General features: G+C 42.9%; 1 protein-coding gene across 2 annotated transcripts in view; it reads left to right on the top strand.

The window, feature by feature from the left end:
- HECW1 (HECT, C2 and WW domain containing E3 ubiquitin protein ligase 1) overlaps nt 1–18829 on the top strand; it is a 273623-nt gene that overhangs the window by 111743 nt on the left and 143051 nt on the right. The window contains exons 3-4 of one of the 2 annotated variants that reach the window (XM_040964952.1): nt 9166–9490; nt 16106–16213. In XM_040964952.1, the coding sequence (XP_040820886.1) occupies nt 9166–9490; nt 16106–16213 (433 nt within the window). Of the gene's footprint in view, nt 1–9165; nt 9491–16105; nt 16214–18829 lie in introns of those variants that run through there. The other variant, XM_040964953.1, reaches the window with a different exon arrangement.

Raw genomic sequence — 18829 nt, 5'->3', positions numbered from 1 at the left:
ACATACATTTTACTTATTATTCAGCCATTAAAAAGAAGGGAATCCCATCAGTTGCAGAAAGATGACTGAAGGCCACTCTATTAGGAGAAATGATACAGAAAGACAAATATTGTGTTTTCTCTTTTATATGTAGACATTAAGATAGTAGATCAGAACCTGAGGTAGTGATTGCTAGAAGTTGGCAAATGTGAGGTTGGAAAGCAAATACAAAAACCCGGTCAGATAATCCTTTTAGTGTGCAGTGAGTGATTTTAGGTCACAACCATGGGTCATCTTAAAGGCAGAGAGAATGAGATAAGATGAGAGAGAAAGAAGAGAGAGAGTTCCTAGCCACTGGTTCATACTCTAAATTCCTGCAAAAGCCTGGGCTGCATCAGGCTGAAGCCAAGACTCCCGTATGCGTGGCAGGGACCCACGCCTCTGAGGCGGTCATTACCTGCTTGACTTCTAGGGTACAGCTCAGCTGGAATGCTGGAGTCAGGAGCTGGACTGGTACTCAAATTTACATTCTGCAATATGGGACTGTGCATCCTAAGGAGTGTCTTAACTGTTCTGCTTATAAAAAAAACCAAAACCAAAAAACCCTCAAAATGCAATTGTTCCATCATTTTATCACTTTTATGAATACTTGATAATAAAATAATGTGATTCTCGCCTTGGTCACCTGGTTTACCTGTTTTGCCCATGGTGTGATAGCTCAGTGCCATTGGAATTTTCCACAAGGAACTCAGACACTTGTCTACCTCCTTATGGCTCACTTGGAAAGCCGTGCTTGTATTTGCTCTGTCATTACCCTCTTCCGTCAGTGTTAAGAGAGCTTGGTGGAAATTGTGTTGGATTGATTTTCGTCCTTACCCTTTCATCGTCTCATTGTATCCTAAATCACCATAGATAGGCCTAGTTTTATTTTTTGAATTGTGCTAGTTCATTTGATTTCCACCTTCAAACAGACGCCTCTCGATTTAAACCATCACTGCTGGCTCTGTTATGATCTCGGGCGGAGTTGGTGCCGCCTGGTATGGCTTAAGAGAGTGACAGCTGGAACTGAACTGAGTAACCAGCTAGAAATCTCACAGGAGAAGGCAACTTGCTGAAAGGGAAGGAGTGTTACCTGTGACCCCCCTGGACAATGGACTGGCTTTGTTGCTTCTCCAGCGGTGAAGGAGGTCAAGAATGGCATATCCATGGGAGGGGTATCAGATGCCTTTGTGGCATCCACTGCTCTTGTGTTTGATTGTTCTGCATGTCTCCAAGTTGCCTTCCCAAAGCAGTCTTGACTCTTAACAGGGAATGTGCGTCAGCTATGGCTGTGTTTATCCAGGGTGCTTTGATTACTAAAGCAAAACACTGGTCTGGTTCCTGCTGCTTCAGAACCTTTGCAGGGTGACAGCAGGCATGATGGTTCATCTTCCTAGGGCCTGGGACCCTCCAGAGTGCTCTGCTTGGAGATGGGGCCTTGCTCTGGCCTGACAGGTTTCCTGGTAACTGGGTGCCACACTTCTGAGGAGGAAGTTGCTAAACCCACATGCAGGCACAGCCCCTTGCTCCTTTATAGCAGTGATTTCTGCCACAAGATGTTCAGTGGAGGCAGATGTGGGAGATCGTACTGGATCTCTGTCTGCCCCTTGGCACAGCGCGTGTGCGACACAATGCATGGGAGGCGCCCCCAGAAAGTCCCTGTTTCCAAAGAAGCATCTCTCACCTCAGCATGGTGTTCTTGGCCTCTCACGCTTGTCTTGTTTCTGCTCTGGCCTCATTCTTCCTCACCTCCCTGCAGCATGCACCCTCTTCTTCAGACCCTCTGATCTGCTTGCCCCCGGAACACACCAGCAAGGTCTTTACAAACCCTCACCGTTGCACCTGCTTCCTCTGCCTAAAATATAGCTTTGCCCCTTTTCCCTGAAGTTCCTTCTTCTGATAAAGTCGGTGGTCATTTCTGCATCCTCTTATGCCCTCTACACTCGTTTGTCATTCTGTATTGAAACTATTTACTTATGCGTCTTTCTCATGCAGTAGATAGTAGTCAGCCTGTGGCATTACCACCTCACACCGTAAAGATCATGTGATATATGCTCAAATGTGCTTTATTCATATCTTGATTAACTAGAACAACCATTAACAAGATGGCATTGCTGTTCTTAAGAGTTGAAAAAAAATCCCTTACAGTAAAATTAAACAAGTCACATTTTACTTAGAATATGCTGCGCAATTCACTGTCATTTTGCAAGATCAATGTAGTGTCCATGAGATCGCAGTAGAAATAGGTTAAATGTGGTGCGTGTGTCTGCCGTGAGTGCATGTTCAGGTTTGTTTTCAAGGTCCTAGGGCTTACCTTAGGACTTCTCTTTCTCTCTGCCATCTTCAAATTTAGCAATTTTCCTATTGCCTCTGAGGAGAAAGGTATTAAAGTACTTTCCACAATTAAAATTTCTGTGACCCTTGGTGCCCCTAACTATGCTGAGTCCAACTTACTAGAAGGTGAAAGAATTTAAAAGAGAACATCTTAAACCCTCACAACAAACAAAAGGAGACATCTGAGTATCAACTTCAATGTGTGTACAACCTAGCACGTTGTATGCTGACCGACTCATCTCTACCTTTCAGCCGGCAGAGTCGACCATGATCATGAACTGTGAACAAAGCATTCTGAGATCTACATTGCCTGAAATCTTGAGGTTCCCCCTCAACCTGGGGCAGCCCAGACAATGAACATGGCTGCTTACAAGCCCCCACGGAGGCTGGGGGTGGGGGCAGTCATGGATCTGCCCCTCACTTGCTCAGAGGTCAGGACAGGTGACAGCCCCTTTAGGACCATCAACATTCTGATGAATAAGAGCATGGTCGTGTTATCAGAAGCCTCCATGGCTGCGACCCTCAGATTTTATGTGATTCTATGGTTTAATGCTTCGGCTTTGGAAATTAGACTGTAGCCAGGCAAATGGTGGTATCCCGGTAATGGAAAAAGACAGTCACCACTTGGCACAAAACACTCCCACAGGGCTCATTGTAGAATGGAGCTGAAGGAATCAGGGACCAACCTCACAAATGCTGAGCAGCTCAGGAGATGGTGCTGCCAACACAGAGCATCTCACATCTCTCACCGGGTGGTACCCTGGGGTCAGAGAGTCCCTGGAACCTGGAACTGGAGTCACTCACATACACAGGTCCAGAAGGTGAAGGTACGGGAGATCCAGAAAAAGCTCCTAGTTCCTGGCTCTAGATCAGCTCAGCTCCAGCCATTGCCCTCGCTTGGGGAGTGCATCATTGGACATGAGATCTTCCTCTCTGTCTCTCCTCCTCTCTGTATATCTGACTTTGCCATTAAAATAGATAAATCTTTAAAAAGAATGACAAGAGTGTACTTGCCTAGATGTGCGCACATCCCCATTTCCTAGTGTAAGATATGTACCCATGGTGGCTTTTATTCCTGCTGAGCTGAGTTGGAGACCAGACTGCAAACACTGACACGTGATAAAGCTCTAATGAAGTGCTACGCAGCATGCCTTCCAGGGACTCAGTGTTTGTAATCATGATGATCTTATTTCTTTTTACTTCCTGATTTTTGTCTGCCCTCTAATTCTCCATAATCTTTCTTTAAAAAAAGAGAGACAGCTTTACAGAGAGAAGGAGAGAGAGAGACAGGGAGAGAGAGGAGTAGCAGATCTACCGGTTCACTTTTCAAACTGCTGCAACAGCTACAGGAGCTTAGCTAATTTGAAGCCAGGAGCCTGGAACTTCTTCTGGGTCTCCCACATGAATGCTGGGCACAAAAAGCACCTGTTTCATCCTCATTTTTGCTTTTACAGGCCATAAGCAGAGAGCTGGATCAGAAGTGGAGCAGTTTGGACAAAAATCAGTACCCAAATGAGGTGCCAGTGCCTTAGGGAGGATTAGCCTACTATGCCTCCATTCCAGTCCCTTCCCCCAGCCCCATAAATTTTCTTAAATATCTTGTAGAAGCAGATTTTTTTAAGTTCTAATACTTCCCTGGTGAAATAATTAGAGCTGAGTGCACAATAAAAAAAAAACCTTTATGTATCTACTTGATCAAAAAACAATCTGCTCATAGACTCAAAGTTATCACTTTGTTTCTTCCACCTAAAAAAGGCAGCCTCCGTTCCCTCAGCTCATGCACTTTAATGAGCTTCCCTTCAGGACCTGTGTTGCTCACTTAGAGTCTGGTGTCATAGTGTAGAGGCAATTTTTAAGAATCATTTTCTCCATTGTAGGTATGTCTTTTGTCTGCGTTCTTTCATTCCTCAGTTGGGATTCAGTCCAGCTTTCTGTTCCCAAGCAGAAGAGCTATTAGTGACATCATCAGGCAGAAACTGACACAGCGGAACCTTTGTTGCCCCGTGTTCGTGTTCCTCAAACAGAAACAACAAAAATCCTTGCCTAATAGCAAATGCTCTGCACCGGAGAGAGGGGGTGTGCTTGTAAGATTCTGTTTCCCTATGGAAGGTTTTGTTTATTAATGTGCTTTATAGTACATAAGAGTATCTTAAAACACATGAAATCCACAAAACCTAATCCAAGATTTTAAAATGATGACTATAAAGCAAGAGCATGTTGTTTAATTCAAACTATCTCAACAATTAACATATTGTTTAAGTTGAAAAGCAAAACAAAGAAACAAAACAGTGTTGGATCCTCTGCTGCCAGTGGCACAAGTAAACAAAAACTCACCAACAAACAAACAAACCCAACGGGGAAATTTTATGCCGTATAAGGTAGGGTTCTTTGCATAATACTTTTACCTTCCCCATCCCCCCCCCCCACCCCCGGGATCATGCCTAGCACTCGATTTTTAAGAGATAATTTTTTTTAAAAAATCTATACTTAACATAGCCACCAGCTAAGATAATTTGATTGCAACCAATAATTGGAAAAATCACCACTTTCCCAGAACCATTGCTGGCATCTTGGAAATTCTCTTGTGCGGTGATACTGCTTATCACAGAAGGCAGAAGACACTCAAGTTACTGGTGAATGAGAGAAAAGGCTGGGAGTGCTTCCCGACAACCTTGAACTTTTTCTTCCAACAGACAATGGGCAGAGCTGCTCTTGCCTTTGCCCTGGGAAAAGGTATGGGGGAGGGGTGTCTTCTCTCCAGAGAGAGGAGAGATGGCAGATCCTCTTCCAAATCAGGAGAGGTGGCAGAATTGTAGCACATCAGAATGACTGCCTGAGAAGAGAGTGCATTTCTACCCAAGGTTATTGAAAAACAGGGCAGGTCTTCATACAGCTCCCATGGTTCACGGGTGAGGGGAAAATTATTAAACTGTTTCTTCCAGTCTGATGAGTCTATAGTGTGTACTAGGAACACACGTGAATGCCCAGGAAAATTGTAGCCACAAAGAAATTGCACATTGGGCAACCAGCTATGTACCTGCCACATTTAAGAGACAGCGGTTGGAATCTGCATCAGTGCTCTCAGCACAAAATGAAACAAAACTCTAGGAAGGTTATTGTATGAGATGACTGTGTTAACTAAGTTGATGGTTGTCATCATTTCACAAAATGTACATATATCCATCCATCATATTGAATACCTTAAAATCATATAATTTATGTTTCAGTTATGCCTCAATAAACCTAGGAAATTATAAACAAAAGTCACCATTATGAGTCTAACACAGATGCCCATCTAGTATATGACAGAATGATTTTGTGTGAGCTTCCTTCCTACAATGCTTCTACTCCCCGTAGTTCCTCTCCCCCATGCAATTATGTGTTTTGATGGTTTATCCATTGGTATAAACTAACCTGTATCTTCCCTGGAGCAAAAAAGGATCTATATAACTAAATAAAATAAGCCACATTAATAGTGGTTTTCAGGACCTTTATCTAAGCCGGGAATTGGGCACAGGGTATACACAGAAGAGAAAACTTACAGCATTGAAGGGAAGATGGACTGGCCAATTAACAATAAAATAAATTAAAAAAAAATCTTGAATGGGAAATGGGATTCTTGGAAAACATGAAGAAGAAGAATCGTTGTCTTGGGAATGGGAAAGAGGCAAGGAGAGATTACATCAGAGTGGGTGCTAGGGGATGATCTTTTTAAATTTTTGATTTGAGAAGCATAAAGAAAGGGAGGGAAGGGGACAGAGAGAGAGAGAAAGAGAGGAAGAGTTCCCATACAGTGGTTCACTCCTCAAAGATCCAGAAGGCCAGAGCTGAGTCAGGCTGAAGTCTCCTATGCAGAAATTCTATTACTTTTGCCATTGCCACTGTCTTTCAGGAGTGCATGAAGAAGGAATTGGAATTGAAGGTGGAACGAGGGTGAACTCACAGCCTCAGGGGTGTAATGTGAGAATCCCAAGGAACCAGTGCCTTAACTGCTAACACTTTAAAAAGTAGAAATCCCAGGCTGGTAAGATGGCATATCAGGCTATCCCTCCAACTATAGCAATGGCATCCCATATGGGCACCAGTTCAGGTCCCAGCTGCTCCACTTCTTGATACGGCTCTCTGCTTATGGCCTAGGAAAGCCACAGAGGATGGTTCAAGTGCTTAGGCACCTGCAACTATATGGAAGACCTGGAGGGAGTTTCTGGCTCCTGGCTCCAAATCAACTCAGCTCTGGCTCTTGTGGCCATTTGGGGAGTGAAGCAACAAATGGAATCTTTCTTTCTAATCTGTGTTTTAAATTAAATAATCAATCATTATTTTTATAAAAGGTAGAAATGCTGTCACAAGTGTGACTGGAGAGAATATGTGTGGGGATAGGGCAGGTGAAAACGAGGGCTTCAGGAGCTGTCTGACACTAATCTTACTCCCAGCCAATGCTATTATCCCAGTCTAGCAATTATTGGCAGACATCGCTGTTGAATAGTGTTTCCTTCTATACTGTAGTTCTCATCATGTAGACATTGAGCATTGGTGTAATTTGACAATTTCAACAGAGTTGCTTGGTTTCCAGGGCATTCTGATAAACATACAACAGCGGAACTGTTGTCTTCAACAGAAAAGAAACATGTTGCTCTTTTTGACATCCTGATTGAAACCACATTGTTAAAAATCTTTCAGCATCCTCAATCTTAATGCAAAAACCCCCTTTTCTTCCCTTGCAAGTAAGGGAAGCGCCTCACACAAACGTTGGCATGTACTGCAAGAGTAACAAGATTCTACTTAACACTTGCAATTTAAATTTTGTAAGGAAACCTGGTCATGGTTTTGGAGCCACTGGCTGGTTCAGTGCAGAATGAATTTCAGTGTGGGGACTTGGAGGCCCCTGAAGGGACATTTGGCTGAGCCCGCCTGCCCACCAGGCCCTGTGTTTCAGGAAGACTTTGTTCTGAAGCAGCACCAGTAGTGTGTTGGCAGTCAGCTTTTATGCATCGAGCATTTACAGCACTGAGAACTTGATTTGTCATGCCTCCTTAGATGCTGGAAACGGCTCATGCACAGGCACAGAAACAGGTCCAGAAAGATGAAACTGTCCAGGGATTCTCAGCGGGAAAGCTGGTAAATGCTGCACCAGCTTGCATCCTGGTTTGGCTTGACATAATTACAATTTCATTGAATACCATAGTACATTAAGTTGTAATTGGTTACTAAAAGTGTGTGTGAACCAAATTGACTTGCTGCTGGAGCAGTAGCTGTTCTGTTTGGGAAGTGTCACAAAGGCCTTCCAAAGAATGAGCAGTTTGCTGGGACCCTTCCTAACTGTCCAGGACAGCCATGGTGCCCTGGGCTGGGCTTGGGTGGGGGTTTCATACTTCCTTTGGCTCAAGCACTGCTTCTCTGTTAAGAAGGCAGACTGCAATGACAAGCAGTGTTGATTTTCTTTTCTTTTGTTTTGATTTTTTAAATAATAAGGCTTATGCATCCAAAAAATGATTTTCTGGCCTCTTTCTTTCCCCCATACGGTAATTCTATGGGTACCAGCAATAGAGTCAGAGAAATTCCTCCCAAGGGACACAGACCTGTGCTGCCACCTCACTATGAGGGGCAACACTCAGTATCCAAACTGTGCTTTGTAGGGAATGGGTTATTTAGTTAGTTTTGCACATGTTCTGGTCTTGAAAGATGAAAAATGTTGAGGGCCAAATGACAGCAATATAGACCTGTGTAATTTAAAGAGTAAATGGGTGGTGAGATCTACCCTTGGGGCTGGTTATCAAAATGAAAATAATTTGCATTTGTTGACAGGTGCGATAAGTCATGGTCTCTAAGATCCAGCTGCATTAACATTATTCAGTTAACGTTATTTGTATATCTTTAATTTTTCCCTTGAAAACAGAAGTATTTATTAGTGATAAAGTAACAAGTACTTTAATATCCAGGACCACCCCCCCCAAAGATATATTTAAATCTAAACTTCAGTATACTTTGATGAAGTCAACATCATTCTTTCTTGTTTTGAAGATGAACACCTTATACAAAGGATTTCCTTGTGGGTTTTCAGAGTCGCTCATACCCCAAACAAGTCATTGCTCTGCACCAGCCCAGCTCATTTTCAGTGCTTCGTGTTGTAAACAATTTAAAAGGGGGCTTTTTTGGTCCTCATCAGTTACAAAAATGTTCTCTATAATAGCATTGGCTCCAGGGGAGACACAGTCCTCCAAGATTAGATTTTATTGAAAGTTGTGGTGTTTGAAGATGGTTGGGACATTTGAATAGAAATTCCGCATGGCCCAGAGGCATTCTGAAGGATGAGAAGACTGGAAATGGGAGAAAGACCTCCTCCCCCGGAAGACAGCGCCTCTCCTTCTGCTCTGGGCGTAGGACTTAACGGTGCAGGGTCCCTGCGGTGTCAGCCACAGCTAATATCATTCACGCTAAGGAAATAGAAAAGTGGATCCGACAGGGTGGATACTGGAGAGCTCAAGAGAGGGCTCTTTGTTTGAGGACAGGCTCGTTTTCAAGGCCGTTCTATACCCTATCCCGGCTAGGATCAAGATGCTAAAGGCAGCTGAGCGAGGTTCCAGCAGAGCGTGCAAATGCAGGGCACCTTGGCGTGCTCCTATTTTTGTTCTCGCTGTCCCTGTGTGACCCTACAGCTACAGCCATTGTCACAAGGAAGATGCTCTCTGTCATGTTTCAGGTCTGCACACGAGGACCGCTCACTCTCAGCTTTTTGTTTCCTGCGCGAGTTTCTCTTCCGAGTTGCTTGGATAACCTGAATCCACTTCCTCTCTCTCTCTCTCCCCGCCACAGAATCTGTACCAGAACAGGTTTTTGGGCCTGGCTGCCATGGCGTCACCATCCAGAAACTCCCAGAGCCGACGCCGGTGCAAGGAGCCGCTCCGCTACAGCTACAACCCCGACCAGTTTCACAACGTGGACATCAGGGGCGGTCCCCACGATGGGGTAAGCATCCCCCGCTCCACGAGTGACACGGACCTGGTCACCTCAGACAGCCGCTCCACTCTCATGGTCAGCAGCTCCTACTACTCCATAGGACACTCGCAGGACCTGGTGATCCACTGGGACATCAAGGAGGAAGTGGATGCTGGGGACTGGATTGGCATGTACCTCATTGGTGAGTAGAATAACACTGCACACTGTCCCATTGGGCCACTGACTGCAAGCTGGCAGTGTGCTGTGGAAATCACCAGCTTTTCATTTATAAGTTCATTATATTTTTATGATATTTACGCAGTTGAGATGGATGCGTGCCTGTGTGGACCTTCAGCTAGGGTGCAGAGGGTCAAGGAATGGGGGAAAGTGGATGGGATAACTGGCTCCAGTGCAGTCTCCTTTTTTCTCCTGGTATCTGGAGTAAGTGGAGAGAGGAAGGTAGAGAGGCAGGAATAGGGAAGGACCCTGGATAGCATCATTCCTAGGATACTGCTGAAGTGCTTTTGATAGTTCTGAGATGCTGTTGGTTTTGTTGCTCCGAAATTGAAGAAATCCTTCCCAGGTCCGTTGGCTGACATAGTCCGCCTTAGAGGCTCAGTTTGCCCACATGCTTGTCTGGGAGAGCTGTTCAGTTTGGTAGGTCCTCTATTTTACTAGATGTTCTCAATGAACTGGTTGTCATGTCCCCCATGAACATCTGGGCATGCCATCCACTGCACAAGCCTTATCAACCCTGGAGACCCAGTTTTGATACATGAACTCCATGATCAAACCAAGAGATTCTGTGATTTTTGGCGTGGTTGGAGTTCTGAGTCCAGTGGTCCACTAGTGGTGGGGGTGGTCACCAAGGAAACCTCATCAGAGGTAAACTGACTCCCCAAAACTGACTCTCAAAAGTCCATGGAATGTGTATATAATGCAATTATAAATGCATTTCAAATTTTGGCATCAAAATAGATATCTTTTAATTCTACTTTTCATGAACATTTTGAAGTACCATGTATGTGTAATCCCATAATCTCCTTTAAAAACAAAACAGTAAGCATGTTCAGAGAACTGGTGCAAGGATTATGTTACAGACAAGAGGAAAATCACATCCACTTAAATGTGCATATATTGATTGGATTTAAATTGTTACTTTAGTAACACAGACACATGTATTTTAAAAATAGGGCTTTCTGGCCCAGCGTGGTAGCGTAGCAGCTAAAGTCTTCTCCTTTCACACCCTGGAATCATGATGGGTGCTGGTTTTAATCCCAGTGGCCCTGCTTCCCATCCAGCTTCCTGCTTGTGGTCTGGGAAAGCAGTGGAGGACGGCCCAAGACCTTGGGACCCTGCACACATGTGGGAAATCCGGAAGAGGTTCTGGGCTCCTGGCTTCAGATTGGCTCAGCTCCGGGTACTCCCCAGCCATTGCAGCCACTTGGGGAGTGAGTCATTAGAGGGAAGATCTTCCTCTCTGTCTCTCCTCCTCTCTGTGACTTTCTAATGAAAATGAAGTAAATCTTAAAAACAAAACAAAACAAAAAAACAGGTTTTAGGTTTTCACTCATTCATAAGTAGAATTCCTGTAGCTGCAAATGGTGACAACACTGGTATCTAACAACATCTCATTCTGCTATCTCATAATTTTTTCTCACTGAACAGAGATTACAGAATTAGATCTTTGAGTATTCTATAGCCATCAAGTGATGTATTGGTGGTTTTCAGCATGTTTGTATCTGAAGTGCAGCATTATTTATTGTGAATTTTAATGATGTCACATTTATTAAGTGACTAATGCATGTGAGATACAAATTGTGAATAACATTCCAGTTGAATGTCCAAACAATATGCATAAGATGATAGTTTGTAATTTGCAAGTCTTTAGTAACTTGAGGATCTCCTGTGTCTTGCCATATATCAAGGGCTAGAAATTTAGACATAGTGATTTTGTCTGATCTGAGATGCCAGTGCCATGGGACACAAATTTGCTCCCCTGGTGGCAGAGTCCATGACTGCCACAGATGTCAGCATTCTGGGGCAGATAATGTATGCATCAGTCCATAGCAGTGGGCCATTATAATGGTCAGAGGAGCCCAGATTTGTAATACATCCAGAATCCTGAGACCTCTATGGCTACCCAGGCAAAGCTGCTGTAAGAGGGTGAGACCATCTGGACTTAGAGAGAGATGTGTGGTCCTGCTTGATGACACTTGATCAGGACCATCAGAAAGCACGGATAGGACAAGAACTTCAACAGTGCTGCTATGGTAACGTGAGATGCATGTGGTTGCTCTCATATATTAAGTGATTCAATGAGATGGATGAGAATGATAAGTGATTTATCACTTCGTGGCATGGCATGGTGAAAGTGCTGTGACTTTGGTGATGGATTGACCTGATTTAGAATCTACTTGGCTAATGTCCAGATGCATTTCTGTGAAACAGAGAAAACTTGTCAGGATCGGGAGAGAAATTAATGAGATAAGGCGTACCGTCCCGTGACCGATACTTCGCATTTTGATTTGCTTTGTCAGGTAACTTTACCCCTTGAATGTTTCCTAGCAATGAAGCCCTAATTTCCAGGCTTTAGTCAGCTAAGCCTTTGCCCTTAGACATTTGCTCAGTTGTTTTGCTGACACATTATATAGGCAGTGGCTTCTGACTAAACCAACAGGGATCTGGAGAGTACTTTCTAAATATCAGTAGGAGGGGCACAAGTTTATCCTCTGGTCAAAAACAACTATAGGATGAACATATGATCTAGCAGTTAAGATCCTGATTTTGCAGCCTCCATCCCATAGTAGAATACCTGGTTTCGTGCAATGGCTGTGACTCCTGATACCATCTTACTGCTAACACCTACGGGTTCACCTGCACATCCCGCTTTAACACCTGTATTTTTTTGGTCCCATCTCGAATTAAAGATCAGCACAAGAAAATGTGAACTCCAGTTTTCAATTTGAAGAAAAATCAAAAGAAAATACATCCCTTGATTAGGTGCATTTGTTTCTTTAAGCATCTCTAGAATTTTGACAGTAAAATTTAAATAACTTGAAAAATCTCTTTTTTGCTATAGATAATATCTTCTTAAAGAAACCCAATGCATGTATACACAGTATCAACAGAACTCATGATGAGTTCCAACAGTAGTGGCATTAATTAATGTTTCAAATTACTAAGCATAGTTTTACACATAAAGTGGCCTGGGACTTTACAATAACAGCATCCCCTGTTTTGATTTCAGACTCTCAGAAGAAATAGTTGCTTAGTCAATGCCTAGTCCTGTTTGAAGACCACTCTCTGCATTAGCTCATTCAGTCCTCATCACAAAATTTTGAGACAGGTAGCCAATAGTTTTCCTGTTTTATAGTGAGAAACCTGAGCTCCAAGGATTAAACCAGGTGCTGGAGATCACACAGCAGTGGGCCTGTAACTATTGTCCCTCTTCCCCTGCGTGCCATGTGGCAGAATAGAAAATCCAGGAAAAAGAGCCTTCTAGAGAAGAGCCCAGGGATTGCCATTCCTTTATGGTGGAGAGTGGCCTCAGCCCACAACACCTCTTCTTTACCATCTGCCTCTAGTGTAGAATCCATCCAGGCCACTCAAATGTCAAAATCTTGTTCTAGAGGCGTGGCTTTCATTCCTTGTACCTGTGCTGTGAAGGGTCTGTAGCTACTGCAGGTGTAACCTGGGACATTGAGCTTCTCTATGACACCAGCCTACTGTCTCTTGCATTTTGCAAACTGTCAGTGATGTGCCGTAGCAGGGACCAGTTCCACGTGCACCTGGCTGGTCCTCTCTGTGGGTAAAGAGACAGTGGTTGCAGGTTGAGCAGTACCCTCCTGGTCTCTGGATTCCAGCTCATGGTCCTATTTTCCTAGGGTCACCTGTGAGCTGAGTAGACAGGGCAGTTTGAAGGCTGTTTACAAGAGTCTCCCCTCCACTGTCCCCCCTCCACCATCCCTACTCCCCTACCACTGGAGTCCCTGCATCACACTCCTTTCTTCACTGGATACCTACAGTGGCCGTTTTAGTCTACATCAGACCCTGCCAATACACCTGGATTCCTAATGCTAGGACTCAGAACTTTACTGACAGTTGGTGACCAATGCCTTTGGCAAGTGGGTTGACCTTCTTACACAGATGGTCTAGGCACAAACACAGACTCTTCTATTTTCTTGTGTGACATTTGTCATTTCATGTTGCCTTTAGTGTGGGGGGAGGGATGCCAATCCATGCCATTTTCCAGTTCCTTACATTATGTTGTAAATACACAAATAAATACATGCAGCAAAACAGGCCTTTCCTTCTTCACAGGTGTGTGATTTCGCCATTCGCATCAGCCTTTTCTCATTTTTTTTCTCAACCCCATACCATTGAGTTTTTTTTTTAATTCGTACTTGTGCAGTTCTTCAATATTGAACCCATTCTTATGTATGTCCTGGTGAGGTAAACTAGGTTTTAAAAAATAAATGACCACATATGCATGATCTGAAACCTGGGAGCAGAGGTCATGCCCTGTTCACCAGTGTTTAGCACAATGCCTAGAGTGGAACGAAGTACTCCATACACGCCATTGAAAGCATGAATAAGCATCTCATCTTTTACATGTTGCTGTAGAGGAACGCCTGACCATGACTGACATGGTGACTATGTCAGTGATCCAAGCAGATCAAGTCAGGCAAATTCTGACCCTTGGAGAAGTTCCGTGATGAGGCAAATCTCCACCTGAGTCTGAGACTCAGTGTGTGTATTGAAGACCCAGGGAGCTCGAAAAATATTATGCCTTTTTGCAGAAACGAAGCAATTACTGTAAAAAGACATATTATGCAATCATCTTAGTAACCCAAATGGGGCTGTGAGCACACAGTGTGAATATAAAGGCAGGCAAATTGTACAAACAAGTGAATTTCCAAAGAATATAAACAGTTCTTGCTGTTAATGAGGCAACAGTATGTTGCTTGGCCCAGTCAGCTTTGCAAAGAAAGGACAACCAAAAGGGCCTACTCAGCATAGCAGGTTACCAAGACACTTGTTTATGATTTTGTTTCATCCTCCCCTGTAAAATTGAAGTTGTTGCTGGGCCTGGCGTGATGGCCCAGTGGCTCAACCCTCGCCTTGTACACTCTGGGATCCCAAATGGGTGCTGATTCTTGTCTCAGATGCTCCAATATCCCATCCAGCTCCCTGCTAGTGGCCTGGGAAAGCAGTCAAGGACGACGGGCCAAGGCCTTGGGACCCTGCACCAGTGTGAGAGATCCAAAGGAAGCTCCTGGCTCCTGGCTTCGGATCAGCTGAGTTCCGGCCAGTGTGACCACTTGGGGAGTGAACAAAAGGATAGAAGATCTTTGTCTTTCCTTCTCTGTAAATCTGCCTTTCCAAGAAGAATGAATAAATCTCTTTTTAAAAAGAAAGAAAAAGATTGAAGTTATTGCTACCCACAGTGTGTGGACAAAAAACCCCAGGCTGTTGGAAAATGGTGTAAATTTTGAAAGAATTGGGTCCACAGCCCTTTGTGCACTCTACTGCAAGCTGTCTTCTGTCCAGCCAGATGATTGAACCATAGGGTGTCCTAAGAGAAAAAAAGCAAACTTAGCTAACTTCCCTGACTGCACATCCAGGATTCCTTGTTTTGTTTTTTTCTTTCTTTATTTTTAAAAGATCTATTTAGCATTTTTATTTGAAAGGCAGAGTTACAAAAGAGAGCAGGAAAGACAGAAAAAGAAACCCTGAATCTGCTGAGTCACTCCCAGATGGCCACAGGGGTCAAAGCTAGGCAGCTGCAAAACCAGCAGGCAGGAGCTTCTTCCTGTTTTTCATCTCAGTCCAGGGGTCCACACACTTGGGTCATTCTCTGCTGCTTTTCCAGGCCATTAGCAGGAAACTGGATGGGAAGTGGAGCAGCCAGGACTCAAATTGGTGCCCATATGGGATGCTGGTGCTATAGGCACAGACTTAACTTGCTCTACCTCAGCAGTGGTCCCTACAGCCCTTGAGTGTATCATTGTCACATCTTTAGATCTCCTGACTTAGATGGTAACTTTCTGGCCAAGTGGCATCTAGAGGGAGCCCCCTTGTAAGATAAAAGTAAAATATAGCAGCTAGCACTCAAACACTCAGATATGGACTGCTGGCATGACAGGTGGGTGCCTCTCCCACTGCATCACAACACGTGACTCCTCTCAGCTGTGTCTATGCTTTAGCTTGGAGGAAACCATGTCCATTTGCCTCAATACCATGCTTGTGCAGAAGGCATTTCCCAACCAGTTTCTGCAGATGGTTGGATCTCAGCTGGTGAAAGAGCAAATGAGGGCGTGAAGATGTGCAGGGGGACGGGCCCACTTATAGACGTATCATCTGGAGAGGGTGTTTCTGGGACCTCCACTGAAGAAGCTGTAATTTGGGGTGCAGCCTGTGGGAACTGGGCCCCAAACCAAAAGCAGGACTGGGCGTTATTTTCATGCCTCCTCCTCAGTGTCAAGTAGGTATCAGCTCATAGGAGCTACAGGCAGAAAGATTTTCACATCGAAATTTCACCCATAGAAGAACTACTTAAATAATAAGACGAACTGCTGTCACAGCAATTACTCCTGTTGGTGGAAGTGTTTAAGAACCGGTTAGCTGATCATTTGCCAGAAGTGTGATGGGGGTGGGAGAGATGACGTCTTAGGATGCTTGCAGCTCTCATTCTTTGATTTCTTCTGTTGAACTGGCAATGTCAGTAGCATTTTTGCTCCTTTTTTTTTTCTTTTTTGTTAATACACTGTTGACTGGTATTTCTATACTCTGTTTTCTTCTGATGATGATCTAGATGAGGTCTTATCTGAAAACTTTCTGGACTACAAGAACCGTGGAGTCAATGGTTCTCACCGGGGCCAGATCATCTGGAAGATTGATGCCAGCTCATACTTCGTGGAACGTGAGTACTTCTACTATTTTCATTGTTCAACAGAATTCAACTGCACTGTTCTCTGTTCTGTGGCTCTCCTTCTATGTAGAAGTGTGTCATAAAAAAGAGAGGTGTAGACTTATGCTCTTGAAGCTGATTTGGGTGTAAATATGGCTCTGGAAAATGGCACCTGTTACAAACCACTTAAAAGTCAGTAAGAACAGAAAGGATAAAGCATGCATTAGCAGTGATTGTTAGGTATAAAATCTGCATGTGCTAATTTACATTGCAAGTTTAGTAAGAAAGAGTGTATTACTTCCTACGTGTTTCTTTTCTTCTTGGGGTTCCAGTTAATTAAGAAAAGATATCCCAGTTTACAGTTAGCATTCAGTAGCAGGTCTCGATGTCGTGGGAATAAACGCAACATGCAATGGGGCTGTCATTCAGAGATGACTTAATGAATCATCCAGGACTGACTGAAGTGCTTAAGGAATTAAGCGTTAAGATGAAAGAATCTTTGAGTGGGAATTTCAACAGGCCTAACTCAAAGTCAAGGACCAGTGACCAAATTCTATTTAGTGATATTCCCACCACACAGTGATAATACAGGATCTCCCAAATTGCTTCTCATTTGCTTGAGCCGAGACACACACAAAAGGGGGATTTGTGTTATAATCCAGCAATAGTGTCCTTCCTTCCTTTTTTAGAAAGATTTGTTTTGTATACAGAATATTTTATGTATACTTATCTCAAGGAATGGATCACTTCATACAATTATCTTCATTGTTAGTACAAAAATACATCTTAAATATTTTAAAAAGACAGCTCTTTAAATGTAAGCTCTTTAAATGTATATTCTCATAATTAAGCGCCTATTCAAACGTAATCAAGTAGCAATATCCTATATAAAAAATTGCTTGCAAAAGTCATAATGAAAATAAGTGAAAGCTAAATGCTTAAGAAAATCACATTTTAAAATATTCTTGTGCAAATTTCAGAAGGTCCCAATCTTTAATATACCTGTAACACTAGCAGTGTCTTGGTATTTTTTTAAATATAGGTAGTTATATTTTGAAAATATATTAAGAATACATTATTCTATACTAGTAGAAAATATTTGCCAAAAGTAAAAGCTTATCAAGATAAAAAGCTTAATTGAATTTACAAATTATTAGGCTATTAACTCAGGGCACTGCATAAATCAAAATATTATGAATAATTATAGCTAAAAAAGTCAGAATGCATTAATATTGTATATAATACGATGTACAAATTTACATGTTAATTTATAGCAATATGCATTTTTGGCAAATGTATGATTCAGAAAGTTCTATATTAACACATAGGATTAGGTGTTCAAATGTTCTGATGTGAACTCTCCTTCATTAATACCTCAGTGTTTCCAAGACCCTCTTTTTATATAAAAAAAAATATGCAGAAATGAGGCCATTATCGAGAGGTTAATAGCAGCTTCTGTAAGAGCCCTACTATAAGGCTCTCTCCATTTTCTCACTGGCAAATAAGAAGGGCATAATTGGAATTGATCAATCAGAGTCTCTTAAACATTATTTTGCCAACATTGAACATTGGCCATATTTTAAACTGAAGTACAACAGAGGGTCATTATTTCTACCTACAGATTATATTAAAATAATAAAAAACAGAGTGCATTTTTCTCTTTGGTTTTCATTTTTCTATTCATATTTTCCTCTGATTATTTCTTTTCGTGAGAGTAAGCATACATCACAAATGACCTGGAGTCTGTGCTGTCCTAACAACACATTTCTTTGGGTTATGATTCCATTTAGAAGTAGGCAATTGCTATTGATTTATACAATGTTTTTAAATGGACTGACTAAATAAGATTTTGAAAGTACTACTAAGTTATAAGTATTCTAAAAAAAATATTTTCTGTACTCTCCAATGAGTTATATGCATGATAGAATACCAAATAAGCTGTCAAGGGTTTTCAGAAGATTCATGGAAAATTTACATTCTCTTTTAATTTTTCTATAAACTTTATGACTCCCTTCCATCTTCCCCATAGAGACCAAGTCATTCTAGTCTTCAGTGTAGTTTTACCCTTGTGGGCAACCTGCTATTTGACTACAGTATAATTGCTGTAAGTTAAGAATTAGAGAGAACAAAAATTTTACACTGATATAAGGAAGATGAGATAAAGTTTTAACTTTATTAATTCTGATAGAATCTTACTGTATTGTACACACAGGCCTTCAGCAAGTGGAGCCTGTGATGAGAAAGGGTGCATTGTGGTGTGTGGCCAGAGGAGGACGCCTGGTTACTCATTGCCATTGAAGCCATGGGAGCTCCAGGGGTCCCCCCAGTAGGTCTGGCCTCCTCCTTGACCAGCTGCCTCCCTGTGGGTCAGAGGTGACTGCCCTTGACCCCGGCAGTTGACACCCCCCACACACCCTTCGACACCTCCCTCCCCCCAAAGACAGCTCAACCCAGGGGACTCAGGCCACTGTGGGCATCTTAGTCATTTGAGTTGTGAAACTGTGTACCCAGACTCTGTTGCTGCAGAGTCTGACAACTAGACAACATCCTTGTAAGAAAGAGTGAGTGCGATGTGAACTTGAGACCCTGAGCAATTTTCAGACTTGAGCTATTGCAAGAAAGAACTAG

This window comes from Ochotona curzoniae, unplaced genomic scaffold (genome assembly GCF_017591425.1).
Source record: "Ochotona curzoniae isolate NIBS_2020 unplaced genomic scaffold, NIBS_Ocur_1.0 scaffold_3835, whole genome shotgun sequence".
Classification (NCBI taxonomy): Eukaryota; Metazoa; Chordata; class Mammalia; order Lagomorpha; family Ochotonidae; genus Ochotona; species Ochotona curzoniae.
The sequence above is the reverse complement of the archived record's forward strand: the minus strand, read 5'-3'. Positions and strand labels throughout refer to the sequence as shown.